The sequence below is a fragment of the Leptonotus elevatus genome, chromosome 17, assembly GCF_054856555.1.
Source record: "Leptonotus elevatus isolate MCC_2025b chromosome 17, RoL_Lele_1.0, whole genome shotgun sequence".
Taxonomy (NCBI): Eukaryota; Metazoa; Chordata; class Actinopteri; order Syngnathiformes; family Syngnathidae; genus Leptonotus; species Leptonotus elevatus.
Window position 1 is genome coordinate 5,591,662 of NC_141255.1, and position 24,979 is coordinate 5,616,640.

General features: G+C 40.2%; 1 protein-coding gene across 7 annotated transcripts in view; it reads left to right on the plus strand.

The window, feature by feature from the left end:
- Positions 1-24,979, plus strand: part of nrxn2b (neurexin 2b) — a 273,390-nt gene that overhangs the window by 101,064 nt on the left and 147,347 nt on the right. For 6 of the 7 annotated variants that reach the window (XM_086058190.1, XM_086058189.1, XM_086058195.1 and 3 more), the window contains 2 exons: positions 16,788-17,089; positions 23,367-23,390. In XM_086058190.1, the coding sequence (XP_085914316.1) occupies positions 16,788-17,089; positions 23,367-23,390 (326 nt within the window). The remainder of the gene's footprint in view (positions 1-16,787; positions 17,090-23,366; positions 23,391-24,979) is intronic. The other variant, XM_086058191.1, reaches the window with a different exon arrangement.

Genomic DNA, 24,979 nt, shown 5'->3' on the forward strand with positions numbered 1-24,979 from the left:
GAAATAGTAATGTGTTAGAGGTTTGTTAGCGGTCTGTTACAGTTACATAGAGCACTATGTACACTACACCAAGTTGTAGTATTGGCAGTAGTTGTTTTTTTATTTTTTATGGTTGGTTGTGGTCTCCATTTTTATTCCTGCTGACTAGTGTTCCATGACATGCCAACGTCTTCTTCTGCCCCATTGTTGCAATGATCGGCCAGCTGAGGCATTGTGATTTATCATTGAGTTTCGACCTTAGCTTAGCTCAGTTAGCATTTGTCTTACTTCAGCAAAGATAGGTCAGAGATTGAAACTAAATAAAAAACAATGGCGAATCATTAACCACCGGGTTTCCAATGAGAGGATGGCCGACCAGCTGTAAGACTGAGACAGAAAAAAAAAAAAAAAAAAAAAGCAGAGGAAAGAAAAAGAAGCAATTAGGTGAAAAGACGAAGAAAGGCTTGTGGGGGACGAAAAATGGCACAAAAGTCCAAGAACACATTTCTTGTGTAAGCAATTCGTCATGTAGGGGCAAGAAGAAAGGGGGGTGGAGAGAATGGATAGCTGGGTGGGGGGCGGGGGGCCTTGGGAGGTGGAAGCCGGCGAGTGATGAACGGTTGGCCTCTCCCATCAAGGATGCCTTCTAACCTGTGCGACAAAGAGGCATATCCATCACGCGGGCAGCCGAGAGTGCTTTGCACAAATGTGCAGACGTATAGCAACACTCTGGTCACATGCTGCCGGCGTGCTCAGAGGGCCGCCTCCCAAGAAACACATCATGGTGCTGGTCAGCTGCTTCAAATCACGAGTACCACTGAATACACCTGAAGCTGCATCCAAAACACTTCAGATCCAGCCATACAAGCACTTGGCAACTGGCGCTAATGGTTCTACTGGGGCGACATGACACCTAATCACGCGAGCCTGCCTCAGACACTCACTTATGGATTCCAGCTATTGACTGTTGGCGAGGGTGAAGGCTGCGGGGAGGCTGATAAGACGACGAGGCTCTGGCCGGGCTTTTATTGACTGGCTGGCCCAATCAACACTTGGAGCCGATGGAAGCGTTGTTACAGCAGTGCTGTACTTTCGGTCGAATGGCCTCATGATGCACGCGGGGGTGTTTGCGCGAATGTCAAGAAGAGTTCAAGTGGAAAGCAAGGGCGAATGTCAAGTGTGCAAACTTACGTACATGCAGTTATTATTTCATGTGGGGTTGAAAAAAACTAGTACTTTGGTTGGCTACATACTACATAGTAAAATTGGAAGTGTAAATTTAACTCCTATAGTGTTAAATGTAACACTTTCCCTGTGTTTATATATTTCTAAGTCCGAGTTAAATTTACACTACCAAACTTTAACTCTTTGGTAGAGTGAAATTACAACACCCATAGTGTTATTTGACACATAAAAGTTTTTACACTTTAAAGTGTTATCTGCTTTTCAAATTGTCAGTGTTATTTCTTAACACTTATAGATGTTATTTCCTTTTTCACTTCAATTTTTCACAGTTTTAGTCTTGCTTTTAACCACAAAGTGTTATTGTAATTCCTTTTTTTTGTGTTAATTTCTCACAGTTTTAGTGTTACTTTTTGACAAGTTTTATTTTCCAACCCAAATGGAAACAGTGCGACTCAAACCTCGCAGTAAAATCGGAAGTGTAAATTTAACTCCCATAGTGTCAAATTTAACACTTTCCCTGAGTTTATATAGTTCTCACCAGTTTGGAGTTAAATTTACACTTCCAAAAATGTAAGAAAAATTAACTCTTTGGTAGTGTGAAATTACAACACCCATAGTGTTATTCTTTGACACATAATAAAGAGTTGTTGTTTTTTTTACACTTCAATGTGTTATCTACTTTCACATTGTGTTATTTTTCCACATTGTCAGTGGTATTACCTTAAATTTTTTGGGTGTTCATTTCTCACAGTTTTAGTGTTACTTTTTGACAAATTTATATTTTCCAACCCAAATGGAGACAGTGAGACTCGAACCCAGTACCTATATAGCACTTGGGGGGCAACAACACTAACAAGTATGCCACAAGATAGTACATGTTCATTTTCGCAAAATTCTTTCTGTAGGCCTAGTTCCCGCACGACTCCCGGTAAATCCGAAAAATATCTGCTTCGTTTTTAGTTTTACAGAAAAATTATAAACATAAATTACACTACTCATGAAAATCGTGAAGCTTTTTGTTTTATGTCTAACGCTTTTTCTACGTTAACTCATGAACAAAATAACTCAAGAACTGTATATTTTCATCCTTATGTTATAAAACAACACTCAATAACTAAAAAAAATAGTTAACACTAGATTTTTAACTGAATTTGAAACTCGAGAATTTGCTGCTTATTGGCAGCATGGCTCAGTGGTAGAGTGGTTGTCTCCCAACCCACAGGCTGTGGGTTCGACCCCTGACCCTTGTGACCATGTCATAGTGTCCTTGAGCAAAATACTGAAACCCCAGTTGCTCCGGAAGCGCTTTGAGTGTCTTAATAGAAATGGCAAAGCTCTCAACAAAGTTGAACACCATTTACCTATACCACAGTAAAGCTGTACTTTCAACGTAGATAAACAAAATTCTTCGCATTTTTTTTTTCAGCCATTGGTTTCAGAACACTAAGCATGCTCTCTAAGATGTCATGGAAAATTCCTGGTGAAACTCATGTGAACACAATCTCACAAGATCGTCAAGGTTATTTGTGTCCATAGAAACACTATTATCAAGAGGTAGTCTACTGTGGATCCAACATCAGACGCAGATGAGTCAAGGCTGTGTTGGGCCCTTCTATGATTAATGCCGTAGTATATGATCCGCAACATGCCTATCCGCCGTACCTTCAAGGTTGGATGTTAGAATAGCGGATGGTTTTGTTCCCCCCGTCACACTTCCATGCAACACGAACACATAGCAGTCGTTCGGCAACCGTTAGCGTTGCTAAAAAACGCGCAATGGCCTTCATGCCCAAACACAATCCCAGTGGCAGCAATTGGCGACACACTTCGCAGGTTTTGAAAAGGAAAGGGAAGCGGGGGCGAGTTAGAGTAACGACACTCTCAGATGAGTGTTATTAAAAATGAATGAGGGCATTACTTACTTTTTTCAATATCTGATTCAGAGTAAATGAGGGAAATTAGAGCGAGGGGAGGGGGAAGAAAGACTGATTGTACAACGGAATGGGAACTCTGATGTGACGCTCTGAGCCTTTGTTGCTATGGAGATCAGCGGGGCGGCAATTAGAAATGTGCAATCATGTTTGAATGGTGTATACATAATTGATGGTACCAATCTGGTTTCGGTGGCGGCGTCGATGATGATAAATCAATACTTTCTTTTGTCTCTGGCTCCCATCTTTGGGATGCCGCCTCTATTTCTCTTAGTGTTGGATCTGAACTCGAGTTTATAATGTGCTAAGCTTCTCTTCCTTTGAGCACAGCGTGTAGACAAAGTCACTGAGGAAGAGAGAGTGAGCTCGTTGTGTTCATTGTGATCTGGTTGTGATGTGCCAGGAAAATCCCTCTCATTCGCTTTCTGTCACCATCGTGCATTTCCTTGGCTGTGGTAATACCTGCAATTCAGACAGTCGCCATGGTGATGTGGTGTCCATGCCATTGCCTGGCATCGGTTTATATTTTATTCGGGGGTGGGAGTGATGCATCCAGTCCTGCAGGTGCCAATGTTTTGCTCACAGATGAAAGCAAAACTTTTTGTATTTTTTGGACTTCCATAAAGTTTGATTCATTTGAAATCATATGTGAAACACCTGCTATTCAGTATTCATTCATTCATTTGGCATGTTTTCCTTTTGGAGTTCACCACCATCATTTACTCAAGCCAACGTGTTTGTTTTTATTCAAAACACAGCTCGTAATTTGTGTCTAAAGGGAGCTCTGTTTTTTTTTTTTTTTAAGCTAGTTCAATAAATTGATTCATTCACTGAAACTGTTTTGTTCATATTGAGGACCTAATTATTCTATGTATGGATCATCCACTGTCTGATTGAACCAATGTTGTCACATGTCTTCTGGGCTTTGTTTAGTTTGATCCCAAAGAGGCAAGGAAAAAAAAAGTCTGCTTGTTTTTCACTTATTGTCTCAGCCTCTGGTAAACAACTTGTCCTCAATTAGAGCCGCTCTTTCCCTTTTTGACTCATTAGCCCACAAGAGCAGCTGCTGCCATTTTCGGTTCCATTTTTGGGTATATTTTCCTCTTTTTGAAAGTGATGGGGTGAACAGATGGAGAGTTCTGTATCAGATTGGAAATACAATTGTGCAATTTTCTGCTCTTGTTATTAATCAAGTGTGATGAATTACAAGATTGTTCTACAAGATAGAAGAATATGTTTAAGTAACGCAACCATTTGAGGGGCAGGAACAGAGACGGGAACCTATGAGCCAACAAATGGGCCCAATAGATGGACCCAAAAGGGTAACTAATTAGACTCAGATCACTCACATGCTGTTTCTCATTATGCGCTATGGTCTGTATTAGACTCCACCATTCAAGAACTACTACTATTACTCCAAGCACAAAAACAGACAAATTTCAAGGAGTTAGCTTGGACATTGAAATAGGTCCTTCTGACCTGCTTGTGTTTACACCAGTGAGTGACACGAGCTATCCCCACAAGAATATTTTATGTTGGCAAGGTTGCATTTTTAATTATCATAATAAAGTGAATGAAGAAACGAATTTGATATGATCTCTGTGGCCTTCATACAAAAATATCACCAACCAACAAGTCTTAGCCCTCATAACACCTCCCTTCCCCACTGTGAAGCATTCACTCAGTCGCATAACATGTCTGCGCCCCCCGTGGGATTGTTCACCATTTTCTTTTTCTTTTTTTCCCTGAGCAAAGATTTCCCATCTGTTTACCTCGCCCAGAGTGTTGTTAATAATTCAACATACAGGGACTCTTAACTAAACCCATTTCTCAGGATGCATTCACACCTACAGTTTGCTTTATTAACTCATTTGCTCACAAAAACTTATAAATACGTTCTATTTTAAATATTACCAGTGTCCCAAAAACATATTTATATGTTTATGTTTTTTTTTTAATGCTAGAGCATACGAAAGGCTTTGATGCAGCCTCTGAACTGAAGAGAACGGTTGAAGCAATGGTAGTTATTACAAAAACGGCCAGCAGGTGGCAACAAAATATAAGAGATCAAACAGGGCCATGTTACAAAAATCTGTTTTCTCCACGGTTTTAAACCCATTTGTGAATCATGAAGAAACTTACCTATATTCTAATGTTAATTGCTACAAAACGGAAACAGATACAAATATACTTTTTTCCTAATGAAAGAAGAGACTCTAATCTTTCTTTTTGTAGGTTCCATGTTTCTATAGCAATATTCTGTGGGCCTTGCAAAATCATTCACAATCCAGTAAAACAGCCGGGAGCGAAGGGGGTTGCTTCAGTGAATGAGTTAAGCCCAATCAGGGCATTCAGAATCAAAGCGAGGTCATAGCAACCAGAAATAACCACACAACAGTGACTTTTGTGCTTCGTTCAAGTAATTGCTGAGCGGTTCTTGACGTGTAGCCAATTGATTGGTGGAGGAGAGCGACAGAATGACCCTGTCCCCAAAGGACCTTGTGATAACATTTGGGTGTCAAGATTTGATTCAATCTACATGTGCGAGGGTCCTGAACTAGTGCATACATGTGCATAAAATCTCATAGGGGAGATTTACCGTGCCTGGTATTTATGGTGGCAAGCTCCTCCTGGAGGTCAATGCGAGCTGCGTCTTTGAAATGTAATTATGTGGCGATTGCCAAAGTGTGCGCACGGGGAGAAGGATTTATGGGTGACATGGACCTAATGGATGTCAACCGAGTGACGTTCCATCCACCTCCCGGGTGGCTCAGAATAAACACAGTGAGCAGGTGTGGGGCTTGAAGGTGACGAGTGCACAGCCCAGTACAAGGAGAGGGCAGCAAAAGTGTGTGCGACCCATCTCCAAGCCAACGCTGCCAATCTGACTCAGGGTTAATGTGGAGATAAAGAGCTCATGAAGGTGTCACAAAGTTCACAGCAAGGATCTTTGATTTGCATGAGAAGTGAGTCCACGTTGACGGTGATGCCATCCTCACGCTGAACGCTTCAAGGTCATTTGACGGATACCACTTTAGGACCGATTCCGCCATCGGGCATGATGTCATTCTGTTGGGGAATGTTTTCTTGTGGGTGTAATTAACTGTGAATAGAGATTAGGATTATTTCATTTAGGTAATCTGGCCAAGGCGTCCCTGTCCTCCTGCCTGTGGTGGCAAGGGGAGATAGTGGAGGATGAACTGGTAATATCCTATAATGAGCAACTACAACAGGCAGGCTTATAGCCCCAACCAGACAAATAAGCATGCAGTCACCCCATTGCCTTCTCCATCTAATGTGGCAGGCCCTCAGAATAGGAAATCATTTTTTTCCCCCTATTGCCTTTTAATCAGTTTCTCAATTTCTCCCTCCCTAACACCCATTTCTGAAAGAAATCTCATCTCAGGGACACTTCAAGAGACATCATTTTGGACACAAGATTGCAGACTTTGCATAGATGCGTGGTGTAATTTTGTCATATTTGGGCGGCATGGCTCAGTGATAGAGTGGCCGTCTCCCAACCGTGAGATTGTGGATTCGATCCTCAGCCCTCAAGTATCTTTGAGCAAGACACTGAAAATGGCAGCGCCCTGAATGGCAGGAGTCGAACACTGGTGTATGAATGTATGTGTGAATGGGTGAATATAAGGCATTGTAAAGTGCTTTGGGCACCATATGGTGTAGATAAAGCGCTATATAAAAAGCAGTTCATTCACCATTAGATTTACTGTACAAAGAAATATATCAATCCATCTGTATCTATAGAACCCACACAGTGGAAATAAACCAACCCAACTCCTCAATAACAAAGTAGCGTGATGACCAACGTCAGTTGTGGGGAAGGTAACTAGGTAAATAAGTAAAGTAAATAGGAAGGAATTTAACAGTGAAATTCCTTTTTAATTGGTTTATTGTATGAATCACCAGGACAACTGTATGATTGACCTACACATGAACCAAACAACTTGCTGGCTGACTGGACTAATATTTTTTATTTTTTTTAAACGAGACACCAGGACTGAACCTGCGTAAAAGTAGGACAAAACAATGGGGCTGGCGAAATCCGCTGGGACTCGGGACACAAGGCTCAAAGCGAGTCTCGGTCAAGCCGGGACATCTGGTCACCTTCCCCTGAATAGCCGCCACTGCTGCAAAGTTAAAAAAGCTTCTGCTCTTTTTGGGGGTCGATTGCCGCCATTTTTTTTTCCAATATCCCAAGTGTGTTTGTTGGTGGTTCTTCTCAATCAGGTATATTATGACCAGCTCAAGGAAATTATATGAAAGCACAAATAAAGATGTTTGCCAGACCTGCTTACCTCCCTTCAAACTCAACCTCTGCCGCACTTGGAGAGATGTTTGTTGACCTGAGGCTGGTTATAGAGATGCAGGGAGTGTAATAAGCTGCGACCCTGTCGTTTTTTTCCGAATCCGCCCGTGTGTGTGTAGCAGCCCTCCGGAGGCTGAATCATCTCTGCTGACAAATAATAAAAGAGAAGTGGGAGATTGTGAGCGTTGGCCCATAAATATTGAAGGAGTGGAGGATTATTACAGGGTTGAGGTTTATGATTGTAGTGGTTTGAAGGGATGCCCTCATACATTTTTACCAATTTATATGTGTGGATGATTTGGTTTATTCCTTTGTCAGGATCTCGGCACACGTCCAGGCCTCATAGTGTGTATGATGTGTTTATGTGAATTCCTGCAGGGCCGCTTTATTATGATGGAATATCTTTTCAACCACGCAATTTCTCTTCACAGCTTGAGAATTATGAACTCTGACTATATCGGATTAGAAATTATATTGCGGCAGAATGTGGAATAGAGCAATACCTGGCAACATCATTTGTATTATAATGCATATTGAGAAGGGTTTTATTCAGTTACAAAGAAACTGAGTGATTGATCTGGATTATGTCAATGAGTTGTAAAAGTCTTAAAGTTTTAAGTAACTGTGTATTTCCAGCGAGTCTAAGGTTCTTTTTAATTTCTGTGAGGAATCCCAGCATGCCCTGCTCTGTAGTCTCAATTCCCAGCAGCTCCCAGGTGGTGCAAGGTACTTTCATCGTATCCCATTGGTCGGGGGATGAGGAAAAATGACTGTGACATTAGTTATCGATTCCACATTTAATGCATCGGGCTGCAACGTTGTGCCAGACACATTGATTTCTATTTGGGATGTCACAGAGGACACAAAAAAAATGTAAGTCATGCTCTACTTTGAAAAATGAATGGTGTGTCTTTTCCGAGGAGAGGGGCTCAGAGTTTTGCCATAACCAAAGAGGTCATATTGTCTTTTTCATTGCCCAGGTTGTTTGCGCCATAGTTGATGTGTTATTCTCTGTGAAAGCTTGAAACCCCGCATTATTTATATATCGCTTGCCTGGCTTTCACCATGAAAATACTCTCCACACGGTGAAGAACCACATTTAGAAAATGTGAACGCAAATCAATTTGGTTTGACTGCACTGTACGGAAAGGAGTCTGGTGTAACACCGTGAAGCAATTCCCCGCCCTGTGGGCAGACGTGACTTTATGTTGGTGCCAATGTGTGTTTTGGACGTACAAAAGGTCGTAGATGGGGTGCATTAGTAAGAGAATGATGACTACAAAAAAAAAAGAGTGCTCATCGTGTCTCCCCAGGTCACTTCCTTGTGTCTTCTGCCCCCCGCAGTCCACGCTGTCAAGACCACTGATGTCATGTGTCAGTCAAGCTTGTTCCAACTGATGCGTGCTGCTTGAAAGTCATTAACCACTATGAAGGATGACCGTTAGCTTTGGTTGTTTAGCTAGTCCGCTGCAGAATAGGAAAGCATGTATAGCATATAACAGTGATTCTTAACTTGGGTTCGATCGAAACCCAGACACACTCTGACAAGGATTGGCCTAACTAGTAAACAACCTCACAATCTAACTCGTACACGTCTTGATAAAAATGTATGCAAAGAGGTAAAATGGGGACACCAAAGAAAATAAATGCAAGACACTCAAAGTGATGAGGAATCAATGTGTGTGTTTTAAATATGGAGAGCCTGGAATATGTGGGAGGATAGGAATCATCCTGGATAAATGTGAAAGACATTAACTGTGAATGCAAAATCCAATGATGAGGAGTTGATGAAGAAAAGAAAGAGATACATTGACGAGGGAGGGGGCCGGCGACAAGAAGAGGAAAGAGAGGACTTGTCCCAACAATTACTGTGCCTGCCAGAAAGAGGCTAATCAAATGGCACTTGGCATGGCGGGCCTGTTCTTCACGCAGCTGGTGTGGGAGGGAGAGAATGAGCTGTGACAGGAGGGAGAAAGTGGGCTGGCGAGAAAAGGTAGCGCGGGGATGGCGTGCTGAGGCGCAGGCAACAAACTTATAGGGAAAGATTAGGAGCACGGGAGGAGGAAGGATGGTGGAAATGGACACAAAGATATCCGTGGAGGGATATAGTTAGAAATATGGCTGCATCTTTATCATTGATACAGTAATTTCATAATTCATCAAATTGAGTTGCAATTAAAAAGATGTACTGTACTGTAAAAAAACAAGTGTGATATTGATTTGTGTTTAGGTAATTTTTCTGCCACTAGATGGCATAATTGTATTTGTCCGAAGCTCAGCTCAGGGCATTTTTCTTTTCATATTAATCGCTACCTTATCTTTACCATGAAGTAACTTGCAAAATTCTGTACATTTTTAAAAACTGTAAAATACAACTTGACCCCAGTCTCCACAAATATATGCATTATTATTAAATGTATTACTGCAAAATTTTGATGTGGATGTATCTGCTGCGTTGTGACTGGAATTCCCCTAGTACAGGCTTCCCAATTAAGGGGCGGTCATTAATTGCGCGTTAAAAAATGTGTGGCGTTAATGGAACTTTAAATTAACTCAAAATTAACACAGTAATTTTGACACCCCTAATATATATATATAGATATATCTATCTATATATATATATATATATTCCTATAACGTTTACATTTTTAGTGCAAGGGCCTATTACTTTTAACTGTGCTTTGTAGCTTGTGTGTGTTTGTGCGGTGATAATATTTTCGGGTTGTGTGTGAGTGAGTCACAAGAGCGAGCTATAATTGAATAAAATCACAAAACGGATGGGGCTCAAAGCAAATCGGTGACCAGTCAATGTTCATTTCAGTAACTCTTTAATTGTGCTTGTCAGGAATGCTTTGGTTCAAATAGTGCGTGCACGTGCGCGTGCATGTGTAGAGACTTTCCTTCTCAAATATTCATGGTGGGGGATGTACAAAAATGATAGAAATGCTTCTTGAGGGAGTTGTGTTGCTCGACGTTGGGATCAGAGGAAGCGAGGAGTGATGGAAGGTTAACACACTTTCCTCTTTTCTTCAGCCCTCCCTTGTTCCAGGGAATAGCTGACACGGTGACATTGTCTCCTCCTCTTCCTTCTTTGCCTCTGCCATCCCATACGGCACCTTTTTTCTCCATGTGTCATCTCCAGATGCAAGCAAGGATGAAACTCTTTACTGCCGCTTTGCTTCGATCATGACAAACTAGTCTTGATGTGCCAATGGCCTAGAATCAGATTATTATTATTTTTTTATCATCATCCCATCAGTAACTAGAAGAGAGGGATCGTTTAAACCCATATGGACGTTTTTCTTTCTTTCCAGGTTTTAAACTGCAATAGATGGTGTAATGGCAGCCAATAATATAAAATTCAAATGTGAAATGCGCCATTCATTCTGTTGTAAATAGCCTAATGATTTTCGAAATTTACCATTTAGCGTTTGTTTTGCGTCATGCTAGCCCGTTTCAAACATTTTACAACCGCTCTGTTCACGTTCTCTTTATTTTTAGTTTCAACCCTTTATTCTCTTAGCTAAATTTGCATTATATTAAAGCATTTTAGAGGTGATATTTATTGTTATTGGAATTACGACGACAAGCTGTCATGAAAACTGCAGTTGTTTGTTTACAATCAAACTAAAACTTGCAGCCAATGTGACGGCATGGAATTCGATACCAGAGTGCCAGAGTACTGTCAGTTTCAGCCTGTTTGACTCGTGTTGACTGTGAAACTGTGAGTCTTTCCTCAACCACACACGCATGCGCACACACACACACACACACACACACACGCAAAATCTCTTGCAGAGCCTGATGTCATATCAATCTCACGAGTCTAAGCAGGCTGTTCAGTGAGATGTGAAATTGAAAACGTAGCCTTGGTTATTAGACAAACAGTGCACCGGCACAACTGCTGCTTCTCTTGTCAATAACCCCCAAGAGTAAGCAACTAACAGCTCATTTGTCCAATCGCACCAGCCGGTTATTGCAGCGTTGTGTGTGTATTTTTTTTGTCTGTGTGTGTGTAAATGAACCTTAACATAATCGGAGATAGGATACCACAGCGTGGTGGGCCCTACTCGATGTGGGACCCAGAAGTGAGATTTTATATGGGGCTTCCTCCATTGGTGATTTTTGTTGGCTTACAAATTAAATCAAAAAGTTTTGTTAAAAATGTTACATTTGGCAGTTTGTTGAAAATGGGTAAAAATCAAACAATAATTATACACAGACATAATTTGTGAGCCCTAGCACAACATGCAAATAAACAGATGTCCTAGTGTTAGTCACATTTTTACATGATTTACCGGTAAATGAACCGCCAGACAAACGAAAAAGGATCATACCCTCTGCAATCACAATAAAAAAAAAAGATTATATTCCAACTCTTTTAATTCCTTGTTTTTTTTCCCTTAAATTCCCTCCCCCACACTTTCAGACACACGCTGTGCTTCTTTATTTAGATATTGTTGTATTTATTTATTCATTTTAAATTGGTCTTCATTAGAGATTCTCACTGCAGTCTCACTGGGTTGTGTGTATCTGCAAAATAAAATGCCTGCTGTTGAAATGGCTTGTCAAGTGATCGCGGTAGTTCATTTGGCACAATGCACTTTTTCTTAACACAGCCGAGCACATTTGACAAGCCACCCTTGTTTTTACATATACGGTATATAACCATAAGTTACTTTTAGCTCATAATGCTGCAAAGACTTGTGGAGGGGGAAAAACAAAGATGAAATTAGAGCACCAAATAGATGCAGGGTCATAAACACTGCCACGCCGTGATATTGTGCTTGCTGGTGACAGACAATTAAAGGTAACTGTTTCACCTGCATCAAGTGTTGTATGCGCTTCCACTGCAAATTTCCTCAAGAGTGAGCGTGTGGTGTAAGACAATGGAGGTGAAGGTTTGTCATTACAATTCCACGTGATAAACCTTTGGCACTGGGGTCAAAACATGTATTTTTATCTTAGATGTTCTCAATATCCAGTCCGCCAATTTAATATGCACACCAGTATGCAAAGACCTTCAAATGCTGTCAATCAACAGATTAAATTAACACAAACACATACTCAAAATTTGACCTGGAGCAACATTGAAAGGTGGAGGAGGAAAATAATGTAATAAAAAACTGAATCCAATCAAGAGTCCTCAAACACCAAGGGCTCTTTAAACACATGACATCCGCCACCGCACTTAGTCACCGCTTTGAACAAAGCATCACAATGCCGTGTTGACTTCGCTTTTAGCAATTAAGTCAAGTGGTTGATCAGAGGCATCGCTGCATCTACTGTTCCATGTCCAAAAGATTCATCACTCACACATGGACACTTCATTAGGTGTTCCAGATGCATTACTGCTCTACCCAGCTCGACAGTTAACAGAGGAGATGTTTTGATACGATCTTTTCTTTTGTTTTTGTAAAACTGCAATTGACAAAGTAGAAATACAGTACAACATTAGAACAATGTGTATTATGTCTGCCTTCAGGCTTTGGGAGCAATCAGATGACAAAAAAAGGGAATTGTATTCCGTTACAGTTACAGGAAAAAACATGTAATAAGATTACAGGTACATTTATTAATTTTTATTTTTATTAATGGGGATTAAAATTTCTACGAGAGAGAGATAGAGAGAGAGAGAGAGAGAGAGAGAGAGAGAGAGAGAGAGAGAGAGAGAGAGAGAGAGAGAGAGAGAGCGCGCGCCCCGGCGATTGGGACCATTGCGACATGTCAGGGAGGTGGGGACAAACAAATTGAATAGTCGTGTCCTCCACACGCGGGCAGTTTGAAAAAGCTTCACATCGGGAAGAGGAAATGGCGGCCGGTATTCACTGGAACTTACTCGGAGCGAAAATTTTGAGCTGAGAGTCCAGCGGCACGCTACGCGCTGTAGCTTCTTGCTAGCTAGCCCGCTAGCCTACAACCATAATGTGAGTTACACCTTCCAAACAAATCTTCCTCCCACCAGTTCACTATTTAAACATCATACACAACATATACACAGCTAAACTTGTGGCTGGGATAAAAGTTAATTTTGCAGTTGTCACACATTGTCATCATAATTGGATGGATGGATGGATGGATGGATGGATGGATGGATGGATGGATGTCTATCTGGCTGGCTATCTATCTAGCTAACTGTGAGGTGTGGTTGCTTTCAGTGACAGTTCGAAAACAGCTTATGGCCCTCAATCAATAGCCTACATGCTTTTTAATTACACAAGGATTTTTGCTATTTGTAGGCTGCCCGGTTCCCTATCACCCGCAAATAGCAGGGGCACATTGTATAGAATATATATTGTGGTGATATTTATTTTCATTTTGTCTTCATGAGCATACTCAATATTGGAGTAATCCAAAAGTATTCCAGTTACATTACTTTAACCATGTCTGCCTTACATTCATTTCTAGCTATATTAGCATACATCTGTGTCAAAACGTGAAGAAAAACTTCCAATTAACACACCGTAAAGTGCAGTTCTTACAGTGTTCAGAACATGAATCATACTATATAACATGAATTAAAATAAACAACAAAGGTATGCTAACATAGTTACAGTAGCTTAATGATGAGCAAAACTCATGTCTGCTGGCATAAAATGCTAACAAATGCTAACGTCTTAAATGACTCATCTTGTTTCATTTTCTTTTTTTATTTATTGGCAAATTACACATTTTACCACAGCCTTATGTAGGCAATGAGTACACAATCTGATATACACCACACATTTGACCACTGTAGGGTGCTAATAAACAACATACACTCAATGCAAATACAACGTTACAACAAAACCATTACATTAGGAACCAACAAGACCTCTATGCCTCAATAATAAACAATCAAAATGAAAATTGTTTTTTATTGGTCCCTAAAATTTAAACCATTGCCATTTGTACGGGAAATTTGTTGCCCCAAGGCGCTTTCAATGATTTTAAGTCAAGTCCTCTTTATTTGAAATAATATTAAATCATGTTAATAAACATTGAAATAAGAGGTTATGATGTCAAGGAAGTAGGACATCTTCACCAAAGGGGGTCTCGCATAGGGCGCTAATCAAGCTAGGACACGTTCCGCCTTTATGACTGTAACATCCGCTCGAGGAGCTGACAACGACATTGATATAAAACATTTTATGTGCGCCTTTTTTATTACCGCCATTTGTGGCGCAGTGTGCGTGTCAAGTGGAGACATGTTGTAAATATCCGCGGATCAAAGTGGAGACATGTTGTAAATATCCGCGGATCACGCGTGTCATGTTGTTGGCCACGATAGACAAGCGAGCGCTTGTGTGCGGGCATTTTGTCCCCCGCTGTATCTTCTCTCTTTGAAAGTGAAGTGCTCCTTCAGAAACTTAGCGCGGCAGGTGGTGCCATTGTGGCCTCGCTCGCAGGTGTGTTCTAGTGTAAAAAGATGTTACAGTGAAGGGAGAAAATGAGTGAATCTTCTTCACATAACCTAGCCATTGTTGGTTGTGTGTGGAACCATGTCCTCACCCCTCCTTAAACAGACTTCCCGTGACCCCAAAGGTGCAGCAATCAGAAAGCAGACAGTAAATGAATAATAAAGAGGCTATTATGTGTAGCTCCATTTCAAATGGCCACTCTCCTCCATGTAACCAAGTCTTACTGTGAGGCTAATTGAGACCTTGACGGCACTTAAGTCTCCGGTTCATGTGTAGGTCCTGACTTCCATCAAGCTATCACGTTAAGCCTATGTCTCCACGGCGGCACACGATGTTTAAAGACAGCTAAGAAGGTGGAGGTAATTGCTGGTTCTGATGAGATTTTACGAAAGCTGAAGTGACATCTCATCACTATTAGCAAATAATTGCAAATGGAGACGTAACCTTCCTGGTGTTGGTAATACCAGTGGACAGTATCTGAGCTCGTGGCGGTCTCCTTTTCGGCTTATCTGGCACTCTCAGCCTTGTGTTTACTAAAGAGGCGTAAACAAAAGAAAGTGTGCAGTCAGCTCACGGAGGCAAATCACACGCCACTCACTGTTAACATACTTAGCTTGTCCATAATTGAAAATGGCTGCTTTCGCGCTGCCAACATCAGCATCGCCACAAGGCTTCCCTCAAGGGGATTTACTTTTGTATTTGTTTCAGGCGCCGCCCCGCCTTCCCCCTTCTCGCACCGTTCCGTCTATCTCGTTCTGCTTCTTCTTTAATAGCTCTTTTCTGTGTCAATTCACACTTCACTTGCGATTGCTCAGAATGTCAATTTTGAGAGAAAATGCGCCTTTAAGAGACGTTTCTCCATCTCAGCCATCATAAAGCGGTCGGCTCGATGTGAGCGCATGTACGCGTTTTTGTTTGTGTGTTGGGTTTGCCCTCCAGGCGATGATGACATTTACTCATCTTTAACCATCACAGGTTGTGAATGTGCACCGCTACGACAAATGGGTGTCGTATCTGGCATGCCTGCTTGTGGCAATACCTTTATGTGGTTTTGTCTATCACCTGTAATTTTGCTGGAATGGAACCAGATTTGATGATCCACCACTTGAACCCAGTCCTCACAGCAAAAAAATTGGAGTGTTAACATTTCAGAGTTAAATTTTTGGGAGTTTATTTGAACTCCTGAAGTGTAATTTTGTCATATTTTCAGAGTTAATTGGTGTTATTTTACAGAGTTGATCACCCAGTGTTAGATTAACTCTGAAGAGATATAACTCATCCCCGCCTTTGCACATTTCAATGAACGACGAAGAGTAATTGCTGTTTAACACTGACCAGTGTTGAATAGTATGACATTTTAACTACCGTCAGAGTTGTTTTTATCTTGGTGTAAAAAAAAAAAAAACACTTTCAAAAACGTTGTTTTAACACTTTTGAGGTGTCAAATATAACTCTGTAGGTGTAGAATTAACACTGCCAATTTTGCAGTGATTTGTTGCGGAAGCAAGTCGCGTTCTCCTCACAGGATTTTTGATCACCCATTATGTATTCACCTCACTTTGTTTCTTGTATCCTACTTTTCTGTGATGCAAATCAATTCATCTCACAGATGAAACACTGCCGAATTTCTCGCTGATTTATCACCCGAAAGACATTTCGGTGGAGACATTTTTATACGAGCTGCATCATCGCAGTCAATAAGCACAGCTAATTGGTTTCATCCGGCAATATAGATCGGAGGTGTGTACAAATTAATGTGCGGAGAAGCAACTGAATGGGGAGGGTGCAAATCCAGGTCGAGAGAGTGAATATGTGATATCCATAATATGTGAGCATTTATTTTTAAGTGTAATGTTGGACGATAGGTTTAAAATGAAAGTGTCTTCGGGTCAGAGTTCAGTTTCTTCTTCTATGATGCTGGTGGTGTGTCTCATTTCATGTTTTGACGTTGTCCCCCCCTCACAGGAAAGGAAGAATCCGTAGCAACCTTCAAGGGCAACGAGTTCTTCTGCTACGACCTGTCGCTGACACCGATCCAGAGCAGCACGGACGAGATCACGCTGTCGTTCCGTACGCTGCAGCGCAACGGCCTCATGCTCCACACGGGCAAGTCGGCCGACTACGTCAACCTGTCGCTGAAGAGCGGCGCCGTCTGGCTGGTCATCAATTTGGGCTCCGGGGCCTTCGAGGCCCTGGTGGAGCCCGTCAACGGCAAGTTCAACGACAACGGCTGGCACGACGTGCGCGTCACCCGCAACCTGCGCCAGGTAAACACGCAGCGCCCGTAAAATCCGGCGCTTTTGGATGGCTAGCTTATGTATGCTAGCTGATTTACTGCACTCACAGTAGAACGGATGTTTCCTACCTATTAATATCTTTGCTTGTGTGTCAGCTAAATTTATTTTTCAAGGTTAACAGTCTGCTATTTCCTCCCTTTTTCCTCTAAGAAACTTACAAGAGTTCTTTCACCATTTAGTTCAAGGCTCTTTATCATTTCATAAGGCCCTCATTGAAATGTTCTTCATACTTTTTGCTTCCAGAACATAATTGGAGGAGGGTGGAACCCTGACTTGGTCAATATTTTTGCAGTTTTTTTTTTTTTTTTTGAAAAAGACAAACAGTGGAACATGCAAATACAAAATGACAATGCTAGCAATTCACTCATCTCATAATGTCCTTCACTAGGCCACGCCCCTTGAAGGCACACATCCAACACACAAATACATATGTTCTAACAGTGACTACGTGAAACAAATATTTAAAGACAAAGTAATTTGTAAAGTTTATCTTTTGTAGAGATGGGCGAGTACCAATTGGGGGTGTCGGTATTGCCCTTATTTCAAGGTAATCGTGTTGTGGCTGTTTTGAAATGAAACGAATAGAAAATTGTCACTCATTTCATACAATTTTAAGAAAAATGTTGTCTTGAGATTTGCACTCTAAAAACAGTTAGCTCAAAAATAGAACTGTCAAACGGTTACATTTCTTAATCAGATGATCATATTTTAGAATTTTGATTCATCACGATTAATCGCTTAATTAAAAAGGCTTTTTTTATCAATGTATTTTGCCTGCCAAATTTGACGAGTACCTGTTATGTGTTAATTATTTTGACATTTAATGTTATGAGGACGTCTTCAACACTAATATGTACAGTATATCTAAGTTGGTTCAGACTAGGGGTGTTAGAAAAAATCGATTCGGCAATATATCGCAATATTACATCACGCAATTCTCGAATCGATTCAATGCGGCCGAACCGATTTTTAAACAATTTTTTTATGGAAATATTCAACAAAACGTCTTACTGAGGGTTATGATTCACACATTAAGCATGGAAGAATGTTATATTAATGGAACATTAAGCCTTAATATTTTATTTCAGTATTGTTCAAACATGAAACAGACTGCAACCTGTTTGTTAAATGCAGTGGCTCAGTTATAAGCCTGAATTTTCAGATAGATACATTTTCATACAAATCTTACAGTGTACATGTAGAAGTTTACTGATTTGTATTTTCTAAATTTGAGTTAAAAAAAAAAATCGCAATAATCAATTTATAGATTCGTATCGGGATTAATCGGTATTGAATCGAATTGTGACCTATGAATCGGGAAACTAATCGAATCGCCAGGTACTAGGCAATTCAGACCAATTCACATAATGCAGGACGGTCTCAGTGCGTTTCTCAAACTTCTATTTGATGATAAAGATTGGTTGGGAGCGTTCACCAGGTTTTCTGGCCTTCATGCCTGTGTGTAGCAAGTACCTGCACATCTCGTAGGTGCTGAGATCATCACTTGGCACTTGCCGAGTGCTTCGGTGAGACACAATCAATTTCACTTACACTCGCCGTGCTTACTAGCTCACATTTTGGAGGCTAATTATAATTGGAACGAATGGCTTGTCAGAGCTAATAATGGCCAGTGCGGGTGGCTCAGAATGCCAAAACAGGCCAACGTGCATTAAAACCAAACAGGGTTGCTGAGAGTGAAGTTGTGGCAAACTCGATGAACCCTCACCCCATCTCCAAGCGACGAGCCACGCAATTTACGAACGTGCGGCGCCGTGCAGCTTGCGTGTCAAATCAGCAGAGCGAGACCAGCCTAATGACTTTGAAAAGCCGTCACGAGTTTGAAAGATTTGCGGCGTTAAGCGAGCCACCTACCCACCGAGTGCACCATAATGAGCAACACGTGCACACGATTGTCTCTCTCCACTACTTTCAGTTCAAAGGAACGCATAGCTTCAAACATTTAGAAACGGTTTATACATCTGTTAATCCTACATGGATTCACTTGAAATTGAGGATTATATTGGATCAGATTAGTTGACGCTTTCTTTTTGCTGAAGATTTTTTATTTTTATTTTTTTAATCAGAGGTGAACAAACTTCCGTGGACGAGGGTCACATTTGAATTTAAATGGACAGGTGGACCAGATCATAAGGTTATCGTTCAATTACGTATGAAATATTTTTAACAAACTGTAGCATTAATTTTTAAATAAAACAACAAAAATGTGTTTTTAATAAGATAAAACGCACTATGTACATAATTAATTAGAAAAATACAGTCATGACATATTTAAATACAATGTAAAGAATTCAACCACGTTTTTTGCTTCAATTCAATGGAATTGTGCTGCTCCTTCTGGTGTGTGCGTCTTGGCCATTTGGGTGCAGTATAATACAGATCAACAGTACGTGGAAATGCTCTTAGCTCCTCAGTAAGATAGTAATAATAATAATCACTCTGTGCAGAGGATAAAGAATATATGGCAGAGTATTGGTCAGTCTACATGTGTTGTTCCATTGCATGTGTTTGCATTAAGATGAGTTTTTAGATGATTTAGATACACAATGTGTAATTGTTTTGTTTGACAGTAAACTTTAATTGTGAGTGGCAATAAGCATCTCTTTTTTTTTTTTAAGAATAGTTTACTATCTGCCAAACCGCCTCTTGTTGTGAAGTCGTATCAGGCACCACTGTTTGCAAAATTGTTTATTTTACTATTAGAGTTTATTTACAATAAATCATTTAGCATTATTTAATTAAATACGTGAATAAAAGAAAGTAAATAAATTTAATGAACCAATATTAGGACAATTTGACTTAATTATTGCAATCAATATTACAGGATTCTTAACTCATTCACTCCCAGCCATTTTCACTGAAGCAACCCCCTACGCTCCCGGCTGTTTTACTGGATTTTGACTGATTTTGCAAGGCCCACAGAATATTGTGTTCTATCGTTATAAAAACATGGAACCTACCAAAAGAAAAACTAGAGTCTCTTAAAAAGTATGTTTCTATCTGTTTCCGTTATGCAGCAATTGGCATTAGAATATAGCTAAGTTTCATCATTATTCAGAAATCTGTTTAGAACTGTGGGTAAATTAGCTTTTTTCGACATGGCCACCTGCTGGCCGTTTTTGTAATAACTACCATTTCTTCAACCGTTATCTGCAGTTGAGGCTGCATCAAAGCCTTCTGTATGCTCCAGCATAAAAAAAGAAAACTTTTTTTTTTTTTTTACTACTTAAAATAAAACTAATTAATACGCTTTTGGGAGCAAATGAGTTAATAATGTAAATGCTCAGCGAGGTACTTTATCTCCCGTTTATTTGGTGTGTAATTCCACTGCTGACACTAGATTGCTTAACACTGTAATTTTGAAAGAAGAAGAATGAAAACATGAAGTTGTTCATGTTCAGCCTAATTTTGTAGATCATTGAATATCAAAATATTTTCAGTCCTGCTTTTTACGCCTACAGAAAGCGACAGCTGTAGTTTAATGTTATAACGTACGTCTTTGGGCATGATTGTTGATGTAGTTTGTGAGATGATAAGTTTGTTTGTATGGAAAAACTGGATTTTGTTTACTACATAGAGGGATTGGTAACCTGTTACACTATTTGTATTTTGTACAATATTGTTTTGTTATCCGTTGCGCTTGTTCCCTCTCAATAGATTATGTTTTGTTTTAATCCAAAAGTGTCTTTAAAGACCTTTAAAAATAGTGCTGTAAAGACTTTAAAAAAATATGGCTAGGGAGTATTTAAAGAGGGTATTTCTATCATGGATTTTACTTAAAGCGGGGGTGTTTTGGAACGTAACTATTGCGATGGAGTGCAGATTTGGAGCCAGAACTAACAAACTATATCAGCCAATCTGTGCCAATAAAAGTGTGAATCTCTCGTGGTGCTTTCTAGCAGATGGCGCAAGCGTCCTTTGACCCTAACTCTACTCCCCGTGCGTGTTTTAATCTGCTTTACATTTCTGTATGTTGCTCATGTATTCCACTGCTGAATAAATGTCTCCACGTTCTCATCCAAGAGGAGATAACTTGTCATAAGGCCCAGTTCTCCGCCTTTTTTGTCTGTTTTTGTAATTAATTACTTTGCATAAGCATAATGTAGCTGTCAGCAAAGTGCACAATGAGGTGAATCTCAGGATATGGGAGGGGCTTGAGGGGAAAAATTAAGGTCTACCAGATGACCATATGGTCGGAGCGCCGTCTGGTGGTGAGCGGGTGCACCACAAGTGAAGTGATAATTGTGACGTGGTGGTTCTTCCACACCAAACCCCCCAAACGGGAAAGCTGGAAAGGGGAATTTTCCATCGACGCTTGTCCACTTATGGACACGTGGTTTGTTTTTCCGGTGGGAATAAGAGTAGAGACAGCTTTAGCGGCGCTATGTGAGCCGAAAGCAAAAGGAGAAAAAGAGAGACAACAGTTTGTTCCTCATCTAAGCGAAACACAACAGAGGCGACTTGTAATCCCCGATGTGACTTTACAAGCCGGAGATTCAACATGCAAGTGACAGAACTGGGCCAGTCACTTTTTAGCCAGCGTCTGAAGAGACAGGCTGCTCAACTCATATCGCTTGGATTTCTCGCCTTTTAAACATCGACGCAAGGCTCGTTTGCATGACTTTTCCACCTGTAATCAGATAACACATCGTTTGCTGCACAAAAACACACTCAGTTAGTGATTAAGGAAACCACAATGAGGCAATAAACTCTGAGAATGTGCCTCAGGTAAGGAAACTAAAAAGGGGAAATTATATTTGCAACAAACAGTGGATCTAAAAAGTCTACACACCCCTGTTCAAATAACAGGTTTATATATATATTATTTTTTTAATGAAACCAAGATAAATTTTACTTTTTTCCAATAGGCCACAGGTAGGGAGAAAACTTGTACAAGAAAAAAAACAACTGGGACAATGTGATAGCAAAAGTGTGCACACCCTCTTAAAATTGTGCCTATTCAGAAATAACCAATCACATTCTCAATTGGGTTAAATGGGAGTCAGCATACACCTGACACCTTTTCAAGTGCCTCTGATAAACCCAAAATAAAGCTCAGCTGTTTTAGTAGGCTATTCTTGGCTCTTTTCTTTTTTGTTTGTTGCTTTTTTTCAAGCAGAAGCCTGAAGGTTGTTCAGTACATAATTCCCTCCACCACCTCTCTTCAATTACTTTAATCACTGTTTTTTGTTGGGTTTTATATGCTGTTGCAGTGTTGTAAGTGCCAATTTTGGAATTACAGTTATGGGCAATACGTTCATAAGAATTTCCCAAACGTGTGGGAATATTTGTCCAATTTTTCAACTGAGGGTTACACATTAATGGTGGAAAAAAGTTTGAAAATGATTCATCTTAGTCTGTTTTTCTATTACAGAAAATTTAAGCATCGGAACAGGGGTGTGAATATTTTTTATATCCTCTGTATGACACATCCATCTTATATATTCATCTTTTTGACATATGATGATTGACCATCTTTCCCTATAGGGTATCCTGGCAATGCTGTCAAAATAGGAAATGTACTAATTCTACTACAGTGTATTTCTTTCCCCCGTTTTTCAGGGTGTGCAGCAAATACTAAAGCTTCCTTTTTTTATTAATCTACATATTACTGATTTGATTGATTACCTTTCAATCTGAATTTGGGCTGATTTGTGTCCAATTGCAGCAATTTCAAATGAATGTCTCTCGCATCAAGGATCCGCAAAAAAAAAAGTCCCATACACATACATACACACACCAAGTAGCCAATCACGACAAGCCACAAGTCCCTGTGTCCAAATTTTGCTAACTCTTGTCTCTTTTACTAACAACAAAGTAAATTTGTTCCAGTTTGATTCTGTTCATTGGTGCTTTGGTTTGGCCTCTCCAGTTATGATTTCCACTAACTAACACTGTGTCATCCACGGAATGTCAACCATTCTACTTAACCTACAACGTAACATACTAACAAATGTGTTATCCTTTTTTCCCCCTTTTTCCTTTACTTTTCTAGATAGATAGTGTAGTTGTTCAACAGCTTTCTTTATTTCTTGATTTGGATATCAATTGCCACATTAGGGAGCTCGATGCATTCTTTTATATTTATACAATACTGTAGTGTACCTTTTGAGAGAAGATGGCTTTTCTTCAGTCTCCACTTTTTGGGGGCGGGGCTTAAAGTGTGTTCTCCTGAGTTTAAGGTTGGTCATTTTTTTCCCCTTCCCCCCCTCCCTGTTTTCTCCCGTAGCACGCAGGCATCGGACACGCTATGGTAAACAAACTGCATTATATGGTAGTTATCATTCTAACTGTCTTATAGTTTGGTTTGTCCTTCTGGGTTTTGTTTTTTTCCCCGTTTCTCTTCTGTTTGCTTTTCAACGTTCAATCCGCCATCAGGTAGCTGCCAAACTCTGCCTCCTTTATATTTTGATACATGTTTTTATTATTTATTTTTTATTGCCATCCAGTACTCCCCTACCTTTTTAAACACACATCCAAAGAGGTCTACATCAAAATTCTAATATGTATTTTCTAGACTTTTTTATTTCGCTCTTTTTTTTTTTTTTTACATCACCTTGTCCCCTTTTGATTCTTTTTTTTCTTTCTATTTCCTATACTTATCCCTATGAAGAAATAAAGAATTTTACTCCAATATACCTCAATTAAGCTTTAGAAAAGTGTTTCGTTTTGGGTTATTTTTCCTTTTACTTCCCCCTCCTGATTTATTTTTCCAAGAACAAGCCCCAAGACGTGAGCGCACACAGCAGACTTGTAAAGCGGGTGAACAAACATCCTCTGATGGTGCCTCCAGTGAATGTCAGCATAGCACAAACATTCTCTCATGTTGATATATTCATTTGAAAGATTGCTTTCGACTAGAGCACTACTGTGCCATGCGATCCATCCATGTGCCACCAGAAATTGGATAAAATGGATGTATAGTATAATGGGCAAAACAAAGAGATGCTGTTCCACTAGATGGCAGTTTACACATGTATCCAGCCATTCATACAACAGCATAGCTTTTATTAAAGTCCCTGTAAAGTAAAAATGCAATTGTATATTTGACACACAACGTGTTTGATCTGCAAAAATAAATCCACTTAAAGCCTTTCTAGAACATTTCCCTCTATGTCTTCTTCCAAGGGCTTTTTCACGCCATGACAACGAGGCGCTCTAAAGCGGCCACACCAACGTGAAGCCCGGTATAAACACTGGCTGTCACATTGGACTTTTGAATTGAATTTTTAAAAACAGTTTTCTCTTCCGCTTGTCTCTGTGTGAACTGTGCACACTCACAGGCAACAATGAGGCACTCTGAAGCGGAAATTCATTGATCGGCAATGATCAGCAAGTCTGGTTAGCTTCCTGTTTGGATGGATAGATAGATAGATAGATAGATAGATAGATAGATAGTCTTTCACTGGGGATGCCATCAGTCAATTTTAATGATCTACGCCGCAAGAGCTGAACTGTGTGCAAGCGAGCAGTCATTAATACTAACACTAACGTGCACTTCTGCATGACACCCCTTTTCTCAAAAGATTACATTAAGTATATATGTATATGTATATATCATGGCTAAAATATATACATGCATATATCAATACTTCTAATATAATCAATCCGGCCACACGACACTTTAGCCACAACACTCCCCCTCTTGTGCTGTTTTTTTCCCCCTCTTGTTTGGTTCTTTTTGAAATTAACCAACTAAAACCAATAACGACCTCGCACATGGAAACAAAGGGAGGGGGGCTAGGAGCTGGGGGAGAGAGGACCGACACTTCCCACTTTGCATTGTGTTGCATTGAGAGTAACAAATGCAGTTGCAATGTTAAATCGCAAGTTACAAAAATA